The 16232-nt window shown below is 41.7% G+C and overlaps 1 protein-coding gene across 5 annotated transcripts in view; it reads left to right on the top strand.

Annotated features, from left to right (window-relative positions):
- The window catches only part of LOC310659241 (C-type lectin-like), a 22347-nt gene extending 6115 nt beyond the window's left edge, over positions 1 to 16232 (top strand). For 2 of the 5 annotated variants that reach the window (XM_083402501.1, XM_083402500.1), the window contains exons 2-6: positions 7420 to 7477; positions 9213 to 9307; positions 9808 to 9954; positions 13659 to 13770; positions 16009 to 16232. In XM_083402501.1, the coding sequence (XP_083258627.1) occupies positions 7420 to 7477; positions 9213 to 9307; positions 9808 to 9954; positions 13659 to 13770; positions 16009 to 16079 (483 nt within the window). In that variant the 3' untranslated portion in view covers positions 16080 to 16232. Of the gene's footprint in view, positions 1 to 7419; positions 7478 to 8101; positions 8203 to 9209; positions 9308 to 9807; positions 9955 to 13658; positions 13771 to 16008 lie in introns of those variants that run through there. The other 3 variants (XM_083402499.1, XM_083402498.1, XM_083402502.1) reach the window with 2 other exon arrangements.

Genomic DNA, 16232 nt, shown 5'->3' with positions numbered 1-16232 from the left:
TCCCACCACATATGATAAGATGATCCTTCTTTTTCTTTACATTTCCAACACTTACTACATGTTTTGAAGATTTTTGCTAACTTAACTGGTGTAATATACCATTTTCATGATATTCTCCTTTAACGCAGTACATACTGTATATTTTATATTTTCATTCCATACTTTTACCCAATCCTCCAATTGTATATTATATCCAAAGTCTCTAGCCCAGTATATCATAACCGACTTTACTTCCTCATCCATCGTATGCCATTTCAACAACATTTTGTACATTTTTGACAATATCTTATAATCATTATTTATTATCTCTATTTGAAATTTCGATTCCTTTTCTGCATATCCACTCTCTTTAAAATCTTTTTTGAACATTTCATTTACCTGAAAATAATGCAACCAATCAAACACATATTCTTTTACTTGTTCATATGGCTTCATTTTCCATTTTCCTCCTTTAATTATTAATTCACCATATGTGATCCAATTCCCTCTCATATTAATTTTCTTAACACTCATAACCTCTAATGGAGACAACCAGTGTGGAACTTTTGGTTCTAATAGGTTTTTATACCTATCCCATATTTCTATTAAAGATCTCTGGAAGATATGGTTCTCAAAACCTTTATGACTTTTCTTCTTCTCCAACCATAAATATGCATGCCATCCAAATCTGTTATCAAATCCTTCTAAATCTAACAATTTATTTGGGTCTCTTTGTTTCAACAATCTAATTGGGATGTCTTTAAAGATGATTATATAGTTCCCATCGATATTTAGTCTTTTTCTCTCTATTTTTTTGAAGTATCAAATTTCTCATTTCTCTATCTTTAAAAGTAATTAGGCAATTTCCTGGAACTTTCCTTGACTTTGTTGTTCTTACTCTCATCCTAAATGCATTTTGCACTGTTCTCACAACCTCTTCATTTTGTAACTCTAACCATTGTGCTATCTCTGTTATTAATTTCTCTCTAATGTTCTCTCCTTGAACCTCAGGCACAGCTCTCAGCCTGAGGTTCACTTCCCTCTGCCTCAATTCGTTCATGGCAATTGCATCCCATATCTCCTCCTGTGACTTGTTGATTTCCGATAGTCCCACTTTGATTTTCTCTTCCTCACGCTTCACTTCCTTCATTTCAGTTCTTGTCTTCTTCATCCCTTCATCTAGGGATTGTGTTCTTCTAGATACCTCTTTAATTTGACCTTTCAGCTCATTTACTGTCTCATCAATTTTTTTATCCGTTTTTCCAATTCTCGTATCCACTTGTTCTAATTTTTCTTCTAAGTTCTTTTTGCTTTGCCTGATTTCTGCAAACATTTTTAATATTTCTCCCTTGAAGTCTGATTCTTGTTTTGATCCTCTTCTATCTGCTGGTTTTCCCCCCTCTCCTCCTTTCTTCGGTTGATGAGACATTTCCACAAATATGCTTTAAACACTTCTCACATAATAATCCAAATTGAATTTATGAAAGTAAATTCTCACCACCACTTACTACACAACCTTATATAAAGCTTGCCCAAGGTATAAATATATCCAATTAACTTCAAGTTTGGTATTAAATATCTTTTTAAATTTGTAATTTAGTCCTTTATTAATTCTAATTTCAAATCTTCACTTTAATGTCCAATTATCTTCGGCCCAGTCGGATCCTTAAACTTAGAAAAAGTGAAAACTTAAAACCCAAACCAAATGAATATGTTCTTCTTGCCACCAATTAGGCTATTCCTTTTGAAATCTTAGTACTCCATTTATAATCAAATTTTTGATCCAGTTTTGTTCCAGCTGTGCCGCCAAAAAAAAGTTTATTCTACTCCTAAAAATCAAAGTTTAAAGTTTAAAATCTTCTGCCACCAATTAGGCTATTCCTTTCGAAACCTTTATAATCAGGTTGTAATTCAAATTGTAATCCAGTTTAGATTAATAATCCAATTTAGTTTTATAATCCACTTTAGCCTCTTAATTATACCAAAGAAGATTTAAAAATTTAAAAAGTGGTCTCCACATAAAAAATAATATCCAAATGTTTATATCCAAATAAAGGGTAATATAATCCTTACACTTATATCCAAATGAAGAAGATCCAAGCAAATACTCCGCAAAAGCCCAGTAATGAGGAAAAGGGAGGAAAAAACAAAAAAGCCCAACCCCTTCTGAAGGGTAAAAAAAAAATACACCAAACCAAAGAGAACAGGAAAAACAAGTGCGAAAAACAAGTTGTAATTTCTCTTCTGACCACCGGGGGCCCAGACTCAAAAAATTAAGCAAGGAGTCTATAGGTCAAACTTTACTTAGAGTTTTTCTAAGAGAAAAAAACCCCAAAGGTAGCAGTGGCCAATGAAAAAATGAAATAAGTCCATCTAAATAATAACCCCCCCCCAAAAAAAGGATATGCAGAAATACCCAAAATAAATCGAAAATCTCCGTCCGTAAAACAAAACAATGGAGTCGGAAGCTCTTCTTCCATTGTGCGGTTTTTTTTTAAGTGAAACTGGAAACGTTTTCCCTTCTCTTTTCTCTCACAGTTACAAAGAGGACCTTCAAATTCCAATTTTAGTCCCTCTGTCCCCCCCCCCTTTTAACTTTGTTCCTCCTTAAGTTATTCAGTATCCTCTTTAAAAGTTATTTCCTTGTCAGTCAAACGGGGGGGGGGGGACAATAGCCGCTAGCGGCAACTCACTTCCCTTTCTCCAGCTTTGCTTGTATGATGCGTCTAAGCTGATTGCAGATGACAGCTGACCTCCGTATTTATTTATTTTGTATCTGAATCCTTCTTGATGTTGCAATCCGCTTTTTAAAATCAATTTGGGGTCGAATTCCTTGCATTCGAGAATTAAGTGCTTCCCCTGCAAGCTCGGGGCTTCTTTTTCCGGAGGTAGCTATGGCTTCCCTTCAGCCCGCTTCCCCCCCCCCGCTGCACTCTTCGCTCCTACCGGGAGTCACCTGGCGGCCGGGTGGTCTGCATTTTCGGCTTCTGTGGGAACCTGAGTATCTGGACACCCTCCAGGTACTATTTCTGGGGGCCATTGCGCCCTGTGGCACCCCTAAATCCTCTGAAAAACCCGGGATTCTTCACTGGGAAAAATCCTTGCTTGCAACGGGATCGCGCTCAACCGGAAGTCCTGGTGCTGGAGGAGACTCTTGAGAGTCCCATGGACTGCAAGAAGATCAAACCTCTCCATTCTGAAGGAAATCAGCCCTGAGTGCTCACTGGAAGGACAGATCCTGAAGCTGAGGCTCAAATACTTTGGCCACCTCATGAGAAGAGAAGACTCCCTGGAAAAGACCCTGATGTTGGGAAAGATGGAGGGTGCAAGGAGAAGGGGACAACAGAGGACAAGATGGCTGGATAGTGTTCTCAAAGCCACCAGCATGAGTTTGACCAAACTGCGGGAGGCAGTGGAAGACAGGAGTGCCTGGTGTGCTCTGGTCCATGGGGTCACGAAGAGTCGGACACGACTAAACAACAACAACAACAAACTAATAAGAACTTATCCGCTCCTCTCATTCATGCTCACCAGATGGGCAGACTCACTAAAAGAGGTGATCAATCTCTTTTAAGAGTCTTCATACGGCCTCCTGTTCAGTAGGATAGCAATGCGCTGTGCCAGGGATTTTTCAGCCTTTATATAGTTTCACTATGTATAAGTCTTAGCATAGCTTTCGTCACGCTGATTCCGCATATTATCTTTGTGAATAGTTCTTTGTCTCAGCATGTCCTTTGTGAACAGTTATTTATCTCAACATGTCCTCAACTCATCCAAACATCTGGTACGTCCTGCTTATCCATCCTGTTTTGTACATTCCATTAGCTGGTTCAACAGTCCCTCTTTCTTTATCTTCAGAATCAAACGATCTCTTTATCTTCAGAGTCACATGCCATCTGGTTTTACTCACACTCAAAACATACATATCTCCATTCATACTCTAAGACACTCATAGGCCTCACACAAGTAGGCCACCCAAAATAACCCACGAGTTTAGTTTTTCAGGTGCACTCTCAATATAAAACAACTGTATGAAAATAAATGAATTGGATTGCTGTATGGATCAGGGACTGGATAAAACTGGAAAAGGAAGAAGCATTGGACTTAGAAGGTCACAATAACAGTTTTGGATGGCATGCATATTTATGGTATGGGAAAGGAAAAGTGCATAAAGGATTCTACAATCATATAATTAGGAAATCATTAATGAGGGTTTGGGATGCGGGTGGAGCTTTGGGTTAAACCACAGAGCCTAGGACTTGCTGATCAGAAGATCAGCGGTTCAAATCCCCGCAACAGGGTGAGCTCCTGTTGCTCGGTCCCTGCTCCTGCCAACCTAGCAGTTCGAAAGCACAAAAGTGCAAGTAGATAAATAGGTACCACTCCGGCGGGAAGGTAAACGGCGTTTCCATGCGCTGCTCTGGTTCGCCAGAAGCGGCTTAGTCATGCTGGCCACATGACCCAGAAGCTGTACACCGGCTCCCTCGGCCAGTGAAGCAAGATGAGCACCACAACCCCAGAGTCGGCCACGACTGGATGTAGTGGTCAGGGGTCCCTTTACCTTTACCTTATGAGGGTTTGGGAGAGATATAAAGATTTGATAGAACCAAATACACTTTGGTGGCTCTCACCAATTGAAGCTTTATTGCTCAAACCACTTGGCAAGAAAGGGAAGTGGCTTACATACAGTGATTTATTAAAAGATCAAGAAGGAAAATGGAAATTAAAGAATATGAGGAAATAAAAGACCATTTTCATAATTGGCTACATTATAGGCAGCTACATGAAATGTATAAAGAAGACAAGAAGAAAGGATTTAGTTACACCACTTCTAGATTTCAAAAGGAAGTCATAGAAGGGAAGGTGAAGTTGCTGAAGGGTGCATATAGTATTCTGCTAGAATGGGAAACAAAAGACGAGAGGTGAAATCGGTCATGATCCAATGGGCACAAGATATAGGCCATAACATACAATTTGAAGACTGGGAAAAACTGTGGAAAACAGACTTAAAATTTACAGATTGCTCTCTTTCGAAAGAAAATTATATGAAAATGATGTATAGATGGTACATAACGCCAGTACAGATAGCAAAAATGGATTGCTGACTTTCTGAATTAGATAAACACACGCCAATAAATGAGAATTTTGACAGAATGCAGAGTAAGATTTGCAGCCTTCTCTAGATTCGGATCCAGTCTTTGGCCTTCATTCAACCCAGTGTTGCCTCTAAGCAGCTGCCTGAAACCTCAGTGGCCGGTCTTGATTCAGATTCATTTCATGGACAATTACTGGCCCAAAGTCACCGATTGAGCTTCATGGCTGAGTGGTGAGTTGAAACATGGGCTCTACCAGACCCTAGTCCAAATGTTTCTCCATTATTTTCTAATATTCTATTTCCTGCAATTTCTGCTGCCTGGACGGCTGCTCATCCATAGAGCTTTCAAAGGAAAGTGGTCTGGGTGTGCTTTTGGGTTGAGTGCATCTGTCCGATTATTACAAACTCATAATGAATATGACACCCCCCCCATACTCCCCACAATATTATCTATAAATCCTCTGAAACGATCGCAAACAGGAGAAGTTAAAGTTGCCATGAATTTCAGCAACTGAAGCAGAGAACGAAAGACAGACAAGTGAGTAGCTTTCCTAGATTGCTATTTTTTTGTCCAGTCCTTGAAGAGGTGTTCAGTGGCACCAGATTCTCACAGCAGTTTTGAAGTGGAACTAAAGGGTTTAAAAAAGAAAAAGAAAAAGGTAAAGGACTCCTGGACGGTTAAGTCCAGTCAAAGGTGGCTATGGGGTTGCAGCGCTCATCTCGCTTTCACGCTGAGGGAGCCAATGTTTGTCCACAGACAGCTTTCTGCGTCGTGTGGCCAGCAGGACTAAACTGCTTCTGGTGCAATGGGACACTGTGACGGAAACCGGAGCGCACAGGAACGCCGTTTACCTTCCCACCACAGCAGTACCCATTTATCTACTTGCACTGGCATGCTTTCGAACTGCCAGGTTGGCAGGAGCTGGGACAGAGCAACGGGGGATCACCCCGTCGCGGGGATTCGAACCGCCAACCTTCTGATTGGCAAGCCCAAGAGGCTCAGGGGTTTAGATCACAGTGCCATTGCAGAGATGAAGCCAAAAGTTGGCAAATTTCAAAGCTGGGGAGGTGTTTCAGCTGGGGAGCGGGTGCATTCAACACAGTCACAAACATTAAATCTCAAACGTTGATGTTATATATCATGGCAAAGAAATTAAGAGTCAATAAAACACATTCTTTTCAAATGAGAAAAGGAAAATCCCAAACTGTCATTGGAAAAGCAAACTTCTCTGGACCATCAATTAGATTTTTTTAATCTAGGGGAGAGAGAGAGAGAGGGAGGGAGGGAGGGAGGGAGAGATGTACTGTATTAGGCGAATATGTTTGAAGCCTTTTTTCCAGCTTTGTTTCAGCTCGGATCCAGTGCTGCATATACAGTTGAAAGGTAGATTGTCCTCCCCTGGAGGTTTTTAAACAGAGATGATGATGATGATGATGATGATGATGATGATGATGATGATTTACAGCCCACCCATCTGACTGGGTTTCCCCAGCCACTCTGGGCAGTTTCCAACAAGATATGAAAAATACAATGAAACATCAGACATTAAAAACTTCCCTAAACAGATTGGATCTGTCAGGAAATATTTAGCTGTGGTTTCTGTTTCGCAACTCTAGAACTCTATAATTCTTTGAATCCTATATTTCAACCACCTAAATTTCACCAGCCCTCTAGTTTAAGCTTAGTACATGATCCCCACTGCCAACCCAGAGAGACATTCCAGGAATCAGGATCCTGGAGTCCCAGAAGCTAGTGATTTTTTGGGGGCTAGTGATCAATCTAGTATCCAGGGAATAGGATCCAGGAAAATCCAAATGGGAAACCGGTTTAGGTAAAAATGAAAGAAAAACATTTTCAGAGGAAAAAAGGAGGTGGGGAGGAAACTAAAATATTTTGGGACAATGAGGATACCTTAAGGTCCACCTGAGCCCTGATATCCCAGCTTGAGAGAGCCAGCTTGGCAAAGTGGTTGGACTTGGACCAAGGGTTTTTGGTGAGACCAGGGTTTTTGAATCCCCACTCAGCCTGGAAGCTCATTGGGTGATCTCGGGCCAGTCACGCCTTCTCTGCCTAACCAACCTCTCAGGTTTGTTATGAGGGTGAAATGGGGAGATGAAGAACTATGAACAGCGTCTGGTGCTCCTCAGAGGAAAGAAAGTGGCATATAAAGCCAATAAATAAAGAGGAATAAACTTGACTACAACAGAGTCATGTCAACTCCCAGGAAAACAAGTATTTTCTTATAGGGTGGGGAACTGGGTACAAGATAGGAAACTTAGTCTACTGGAGAGCGAGTGTCTCTATGTATTCCTTTATCTTCTTCTTCTTCTCTCTGCAAGTACAGATGGGGCCAGTCGCTTCCTTCCTTCCTGAACTCCTGGTCATCACCTTTCTCCTGCAAGGTACATCCAAGCTGGACTCCTCAATTTCTCTTTCAGATGAGGCAAGCCAAGATGAAACAGGATGGCTTGGCACTCAGGTGCAGCGGGGGTTCCTTCCTGCTGGTATGCAGTGGTGGAGCCATCACTTAGTGGTGGAGCATAGACTCTGCATGGTAAAGGTCCTACGCTGGACCCACAATATCTCCAGTTAAAATGAGGATCAGGTGGCAGGTAATAGTAAAAACACTTCTCTCCCAGACACACCACAGACACAAGGTCTTCCCGTAACAAAGAAGTCCTTCTGGCTTTGTTTTCCCCAAATCACTTTTGTCATGGAGGAACAGACTATCAATGACCATCCAGGACCAGTAGAACATGTCCTGAGTACAATCTACTGGGGATCAAGCATGACAGAGTCCAATTGTCCTCATGCCCTTGAATGTGCATCTACCACCTCCTTCAGGTGCTTCTTGACTCCTCTTCCCAAATTAGTCTTTGCCTGTATCTATAGCCACTGCATTATAGTCATCACACCCTGTGTGATGTCACACAAAGAACTCCGCACACAGCGTTGAGCAAATCTGTATCTGACTTCTGACCTACTCTTCCCCACAAGAAGTTATATTTTATATACATGGCACGTCCACACTGGAGGAAAATGTGGAGGTGTCACCATTGATGTAGAGATGTCCACATGATGTTCTCCTCACCCCAGTGCTGTCCTGGACCTTCCCCTTTCAAATGCAGTGAGGAGGGGTCAATTCTTGGAAATTCCAGATAAGAACACCATCAACACCACTCTATGTGAAACGCAAAAGATTTGGGGCAACACTGTGGTGGGGTCCATATTTTGTTCCAATGTGGATAAGCCCATAGGTGAATTAGGTGTTACAGGATTGCAGTTTAAGGGGGTAAACCTATTGAACTCAGCTTGTATAGGATTGCAATTTCTACTTTGTAATTAATCATTCACTCAAGCAAGCAATTCAACACAAATAACTCAGTATAAATGTTTAAATATAACCATCTTCAACTATCTAAAGGACTGACACAAGGAAGATGGAGCACACTTGTCTTCTGCCGTTCCAGAGGGTGGGACTCAAACCAATGACAGGAGATTCCAACTAAACATCAGGGTTAACTTTCGGACAGCAAGAGCTGTTCAAGTAGGATTGCCATATTTCAAACAGTGAAAATCCAGACAGAAAGTTGTTGAGCTGTTGTTGTTGCTGTTTGCCCCACGTTGCTGAGCTTATTTTGCAAAATCACATAGATAATTTACATTTTTGAGCTATTTTTATGGAAAGCTTTGGGCAAAATCACATCAATAATTGACGTTTTTGGGCTATTTTTATGGAAAGCTGATGAAAACGACACTGCCAACATGGGTTGCCAAATGTCCAAATTCCCCCCCCGAAATTTTGACAATTTTTGCCGGACACTGCTACCAACTGCAGTGTTCCAGATATGTCCAGGAAATTCAGGCTGTAGGACAACTCTGCATTCGACAGAGGAATGGATTCCCTCAGAAGCTGGTGGACTTTCCTTCATTGGAAGTTTTAAACAGAGTTGGGTTGATGTTCTTCAGTTGTGATTCCTGCTTTGCAAAGTGTTGGGCTATTGGGCCCCTTCCAATTCTACAGTTCTATAATCCTATGATTCTAAGTGTAATTGAAATTCGTTGATTGTATTTAAATTACAGTTAAGGGCATGACTTTGCTACACCCCCTCACCAAGATTTTCTCTCCTCTAGCAGGCGCAGAAGCAAGTCCCTGCCCAGAGAAATGGATGTTCTTTGGTGGAGGTTGCTATGCATTATTTGAGAATCCCCTATCTTGGAATGATGCAGAGGTAAGAAGCTATTCTTGGAGTATTGCAGTCTGTTCAACTACTAAGAAAATTCTCAAAGCATTTTCCTAATAATCTTCTCAAGGAGTAATCATGACCCAATGCACTCAAAATTATAAAAGGAAGGTACGCATTTATGTGTCGTACACAGCGTGCTGGTGGGAAGAGAAGGTCTATTTAAAAACTCAAACCACTAACTGGCAAAACAATCTCTTGTTCTTTCTATCTGATTTGTTATCAAATAAAATTCAGTGCTGATTCCATAGAGGCATAAGAGTCTATATCACACAAAGTAGACGTAAGTAAAGATGCCGTTTCTAATTTTGCGATCTTCATGCTCAAGAATGTTTGAGCTCACCTGGAGCCCTAACCCTAACCCTAGATACTTTGTGGGGCTGATCCTGACAAGCCAAGCTGGCCACTGAAATTCATCCCCCTGGGGTGGGATGGAATCAAAGAGGGCACCCTCTAGGGTGAAAACCTTAACTCTTTGTCTCTCTCAGGCAGATTGCCAAACACAGAAGCAAGGAGCACATCTGGCTTCCATCCTTGATGACCATGAGATGAAGACAATAGCAGCCTATATTCGTTTCAATCAAGAAAAAAAATCTGCGGTCTGGATTGGGCTGTTTACCCACAAGGCGAGTGAGGTGTGTACAGGAAGCTTCTAGTTTTGTTTTGTTTTGTTTCTTCTTCCTCTCCATATTCTGTGCCCGAGGAAACAGCAGATCGAAAGCTTAGGAAGATGCTGTTGAACCAAGAAAGTGTGCCCTACGTTAGAAGAAGAGGCCATTGTGCCAGAAATTTTCAAATATTTGAAAATTCGCTGCCATGCAGTGTGGAGAACATCACTTCTTCAACTAAATGGAGAGAAGCCTTTCTTACAGGACTGGCCCTTCCCTGAGGTGGGGTGAAGCAGTCATGGCAGAACCCCAAGAGGTGGCACCGCTGCGGTCACCCCACACCACCTCTGTCAACAAAAGAGAAAAGGCGCTGGCAGCAGCGCCTGCTACTGGCAAGATCACGTGTGACCTTGTCAAAATCTCGCGAGAGCTTGCTGAAACCCGTCCTGCTGCTTCGCAGGCACTGCCACCCATGCCTGGTAAAGGAGGCTTTGGCAGCAATGAGGAGGGGCAGCACATTCCCATTTCTCCTCAGGCGGTGGAACAGGACGTGTCATTCCCTGCTCTTTGCTACTTGGGATAGGATCGAATTCCACAGAGGGAAGGAGAAGGTCCAAGGACAGTGAGGGAACAAAGGCCACTCCATCCTTCCTTATTGTATTTTAATATTCTGTTGGAAGCCTCCCCGAGTGGCTGGGGAAACCCAGCCAGATGGGCAGGGTATAAATAAATTATTATTATTATTATTATTATTATTATTATTATTATTATTATTATATGGAGGAGAGGCAACTCTGCCATCACTGTTGAGGTGCTACAGCCTCTTAACTTCCTCCTTCCCAGTGCTCCTGTCATAAGAGCGACAGCTAAGTTCTTTTTGGATCAGAGCGTTTTCAAGAAAGACAGAATGACACAGATCTCTTCAGAATACAACCCTTTATTGATTAACTGGTAAGAGCTAATAAGGACTCATTCACTCCTCTCATTCATACTCACCAGATGGTTGGACCCACTAAGAAAGGTGATCAGCCTTTCTTAAGAGTCTGTTGGGTGGCTTTCCTCTGCAGTCAGACAGTCAATGCACCTTGCCAGGGCTTTGCAGCTTCTTAAATAGTCTCCTCTCTCATAGGAATCAATGTTCCCTTTGTTACGCTGGTCCCTCATGATGTCCTCATGAAGAGTCTCCCACAGTCTGGCTTCTGTCATGCTGCCATGCTGTCTCCATGAATAGCTTGCTTGTTTCAACATGTCTTCAGTTTGTCCTCTAATTCACCCAGACATTTGGTATATCCTGCTTTTGTTGCAGTCCATTAACTCATCCATCCAGTTTTGCCCAGTCCATTAACTGGCTCAATAGTTCTTTATCTTTGACTCAATAACCTCTTTATCTTTTGTCTTCAGAGTCACGTACCATCTGGTTCTGCTCACACTTCAGACATATCTCCATTCATACCATTTGGCATACTAGATATATCTTCAGTTATACCATAAGGTCATTTTCTGGCCTCACACTCCATCATGTTGAATAGGGGAGAATTGAAAGGTCAAGAAATTGGCAGCTCTTCCCCAGCTCAGAATTTAATCCAAGCCATAGAAGAATTTTAGGGACCTTAAATAGACTGTAGTCCTCCACTGGGCTGGTTTGTTGTGTTGGTTTTTTGGAAGGTGCAGCACAATTCCTCTGCATCATCTTTTAATAGCCTATTGTTTCCTTTGTTTTTCTTATTTTCTGATGGTAACAGCTGTTCGACAGTAGAATGGACTTAGATTCATAAAGGCCATAGAATCATAGAACTGTAGAGAGGGAAAAGACCAGAAAGGCCACCTCATCCAAACCCCTGCAATGAAGAAATCTTCATTGAACCCACAACCCTGAGATCTGTCATGAAATTCTACTCATAGTGATCCAGAGCAGATTCCAGCAGATAGTTAGCAGAGTAAAAATTTAAACACGTTGCAGGATTCCCAAAAATAGACCCGAGGCAATTAATATTTCACACAGCAGAGCTTTACTGCTACTGAAGGCAAATGAGCATAATGGTCACAAATCCAATACAATCAGGATTGGAACAGTCCACAAGAAATCCAGTTGCAGCAGACTTAAATTTACAATCACATGTTGTTGTTGTTGTTTAGTCATTTAGCCGTGTCCGTCTCTTCATGACCCCCTGGACCAGAGCACGCCAGGCACTCCTGTCTTCCACTGCCTCCTGCAGTTTGGTCAGACTCATGTTGGTCTCTTTGAGAACACTGTCCCACCATCTTGTCCTCTGTCATCCCCTTCTCCTTGTGCCCTTCATCTTTCCCAACATCAGGGTCTTTTCCAGGGAGTCTTCTCTTCTCACGAGGTGGCCAAAGTATTGGAGTCTCAGCTTCAGGATCTGTCCTTCCAGTGAGCACTCAGAGCTGATTTCCTTCAGTCCATGGGACTCTTAAGAGTCTCCTCCAGCACCATAATTCAAAAGCATCAATTCTTCGGCGATCAGCCTTCTTTATGGTCCAGCTCTCACTTCCATACATCACTACTGGGAAAACCATAGCTTGAACTATATGGACCTTTGTTGATAAGGTGATGTCTCTGCTTTTTAGGATGCTGTCTAGGTTTGTCATTGCTTTTCTCCGAAGAAGCAGGTGTCTTTTAATTTTGTGACTGCTGTCACCATCTGCAGTAATCATGGAGCCCAAGAAAGTAAAATCTCTCACTGCCTCCATTTCTTCCCCTTCTATTTGCCAGGAGGTGATGGGCCCAGTGACCATGATCTTCATTTTTTTGATATTGAGCTTCAGACCATATTTTGCGTTCTCCTCTTTCACCCTCGTTAAAAGGTTCTTTAATTCCTCCTCACTTTCTGCCATCAAGGTTTTGTCATCTGCATATCTGAGGTTGTTGATATTTCTTCCGGCAATCTTAATTCCAGTTCGGGATTCATCCAGCCAAGCCTTTTGCATGATGCATTCTGCATATAAGTTAATTAAGCAGGGAGACAATATACAGCCTTATCGTACTCCTTTCCCAATTTTATATTAAAGCTGTATATTAAAGAAATAATATATTAAAGCTTTTATATTATAAATAATATTTCAAATTCCCCTATACCCCTCATTCCCCTTCACCCATGTTTGAGATCTCTCATTCTCTCTCTCTCTCTCTCTCTCTCTCTCTCTCTCTCTCTCTCTCTCCTTCTTCCATCTTGTTGTGTTGTTATAATTTAATCATTGTTCAGCTGATTCTTTTATTATTTCCTTGCTTACCCCTGTGCGTTTTACACGTTATCTATTAATATTCCAGTTTCGGAACCCTATTTTTTCATATATTCCTTCAGGGAGTGAAGGAATAAATGTGAAGGCCCTTGTCTCTTTTTCCTTTTTCTAAAATAGTTTTTATTAAGTTTCTTACAAATATAACACGTACTACAACAAAAAAGAAAGAAACAAAATCACAAACTTAACAAAAAAGTAAATAGGAAAAAGAGGGGGGAAATACATGTCAACAAACACCTAAGCAATACAAATTAATTGGTTATTTAAACTTCTAACATCATAAACATGTTTTGGACTTCCTCTGATCCCTCCCAGCTGAATTTCCTTGTATTTAAATGCAGCAGTTTTCTAACATCATTATTAAAACACCGTATTCCAATTAAAATAAAATTTCTTAACTTATCTTAAGGTTCTAAATCTCAATTATTTAACTAACTCTTAATTTCCTGTCTCCTTTTCTGTCTCTACAGATCCCCAAGTGGCAGTGGGTTGACATGTCTCCACTCCCATACACTGCATGGGCACCCGGGGAGCCCAGTGGGACACGTGGCGTTGAGAAGTGTGCCGAACTGAAACCTAATGGTGAGAAAGGGGTGTGTGTGTGTGTGTGTGTGTATCACAATATGCCTTTGGGAGTGCCAGCAGTCATCTTCTTCTATACTGTGTGCCACTCGTGGCCTGGTTGAAAGCAGTCCAAGGGTGAGTGCGTAGAGAAGAAGAACTTGTCCCAAGCCACCTCCTACCTGAGCAAACCAGCAGGTCAGTTGGCCATGTCAGCAGAAGGGAGGCTTTCACGAACCAGTGACCTGCCTATTCAGTGTGGTGTAGTGGTTAAGAGCGGTAGCCTCGTAATCTGGGGAACCGGGTTCGCATCTCCGCTCCTCCACCTGCAGCTGCTGGGTGACCTTGGGCCAGTCACACTTCTTTGAAGTCTCTCAGCCCCACTCACCTCACAGTGTTTGTTGTGGGGGAGGAAGGGAAAGGAAAATGTTAGCCGCTTTGAGCCTCTCCTGGTATGCCCCACAGAGAAACTTACGGTCTTCAAATAAAAACATCTTGAAGGTCCCAGGCTACAGAGAAGTTAGGCTGGCCTCAACCAGAGCCAGGGCTTTTTCGGCCGTGGCTCCGATCTGGTGGAACACTCTGTCACAAGAGACCAGGGCCCTGCGGGACTTGACATCTTTCCGGAGGGCCTGCAAGACAGAACTGTTCCACCAGGCCTTTGGCCAGGGCACAGCCTGACTCCCTCCATCGGCAATCTTTGCGTAGCTCTGGCCCAATGGTTGCCAGTGGCTTGAATTAATTAATTTTATAATGAATGATTTTAGAGTGTTATTTGTGCTGTACTTTTGTACTGTTTTATTGTTGTTAGCCGCCCTGAGCCCGGCTTCGGCTGGGGAGGGCGGGATATAAATAAAATTTATTATTATTATATTATTATAAAGGGAGTGAAAGGCGGGATATCAAATCCAAACAACAACAACAACTTCTTCTTCTTCTTCTTCTTCTTCTTCTTCTTCTTCTTCTTCTTCTTCTTCTTTGAGAAAGTCTCTTGGGTCCCAATGGAGCAGGAAAGACAATTTATGTATGAAACCGCGACTGTGTGGATGAAGAGTGGCAGATTTCAGTGGATGGGTTATGCCCAAAATGGCAAAAATGACCGGAAGAATCAGAAATCAGGAAGACCAAAATTCTAATAAGGAATGAGGGAAATTTATAATTTATCTTAATAAACCATTGTAAACAGCTAAAATCTTTAGTAGGATTGGAATAACACTTGTAGTTTAATGGCAAATTTGGGATACAATGGAGAGGTAAAACATTTGGACTTGGATTATTATAAAAGATGCAGGAGAAAATGGTTCATAAAAGGACCCACAAAAGGGGAGAGGGAAGTTCAGGAGGTTCTTTGTCTTTATGCTGTATGTTGGATATGTGATTGTAAAACTTCGATCTGAAATTAGATAGATGATAGATAGATAGATGATAGATAGATAGATAGATGATATAGATAGATGATTGATAGATAGATAGATGATAGATAGATATAGATGATATAGATAGATGATGATAGATGATGATAGATAGATAGATAGATAGATAGATAGATAGATAGATAGATGATAGATGATAGATAGATAGATATAGATAGATATAGATAGAGATAGATAGATAGATAGATATAGATAGATTAGATAGATAGATAGATAGATAGATGATAGATGATAGATAGATAGATAGATAGGGAGAGAGAGTGTCTTGGAGGTGCCCCAACCTGCTTTGGTTTATCCAAGCAGCAGCAAGGAGAACACAGGCAGAATATTCTTGGGTAGTAAATGTAAAATGGAAGCTTCAACCATGTGCTCTAAGCTTGGAGCCCATGTAGGCATGTCTTTCTTGACCATGGTGCAAAGAGGGGGGAGGGACAAGGAGTGAAGACTTCACTTACTCCCTCATCAGAGAAGAGGGGGCATGACCTAGCTGAACCCAGGAACACACCTCTATGATCTTAACCCATTCATACACAAACTAACACTCATGCACAGTTATGTTTGGCTGCAATAAATAAAACATTAACAACAAATACAAAACCAAACTGAACCATTACCTACATAAATCGCTGCAGTCCAGAATTGTCCTAGATTCTGTCAATTACAATGAAAACAAAAATTCCTTGGTCAAATGTGTGGAGTGGAAACTGCCATCCAATTTAATTTATCGGGATCATTTTGCCAGGTCTGAATTAAGATTTTCTTTCAGCGGGAAGAAGCCATGAAAGGACAGGGACACCTGACACCTTTTCTCTCTTTTCCCCTCTAGATTACCTGCAGTGGAATGACCGTGACTGTGAAACTGCCCTTTCCTATCTCTGCAGATATTCCAGGTACTGAGGGCAGCCGTTTATCGAGGCTTCAACACGCTCAGTGACCTTTGAGGAATATGGGGCTGAATTCTGCCTTCCAATGCCCCTTCCCCATAGGCTGCCTGTGGGTCAGATCTTCTCTTCTCTGGCCTCTGATACTAATAAACGTTCTCTCAAATCA

This window comes from Podarcis tiliguerta (assembly GCF_965153285.1).
Source record: "Podarcis tiliguerta genome assembly, chromosome: 10".
Taxonomy (NCBI): Eukaryota; Metazoa; Chordata; class Lepidosauria; order Squamata; family Lacertidae; genus Podarcis; species Podarcis tiliguerta.
Note: the sequence above shows the minus strand (reverse complement) of the source record. Positions and strands in the feature narration are given on the sequence as shown.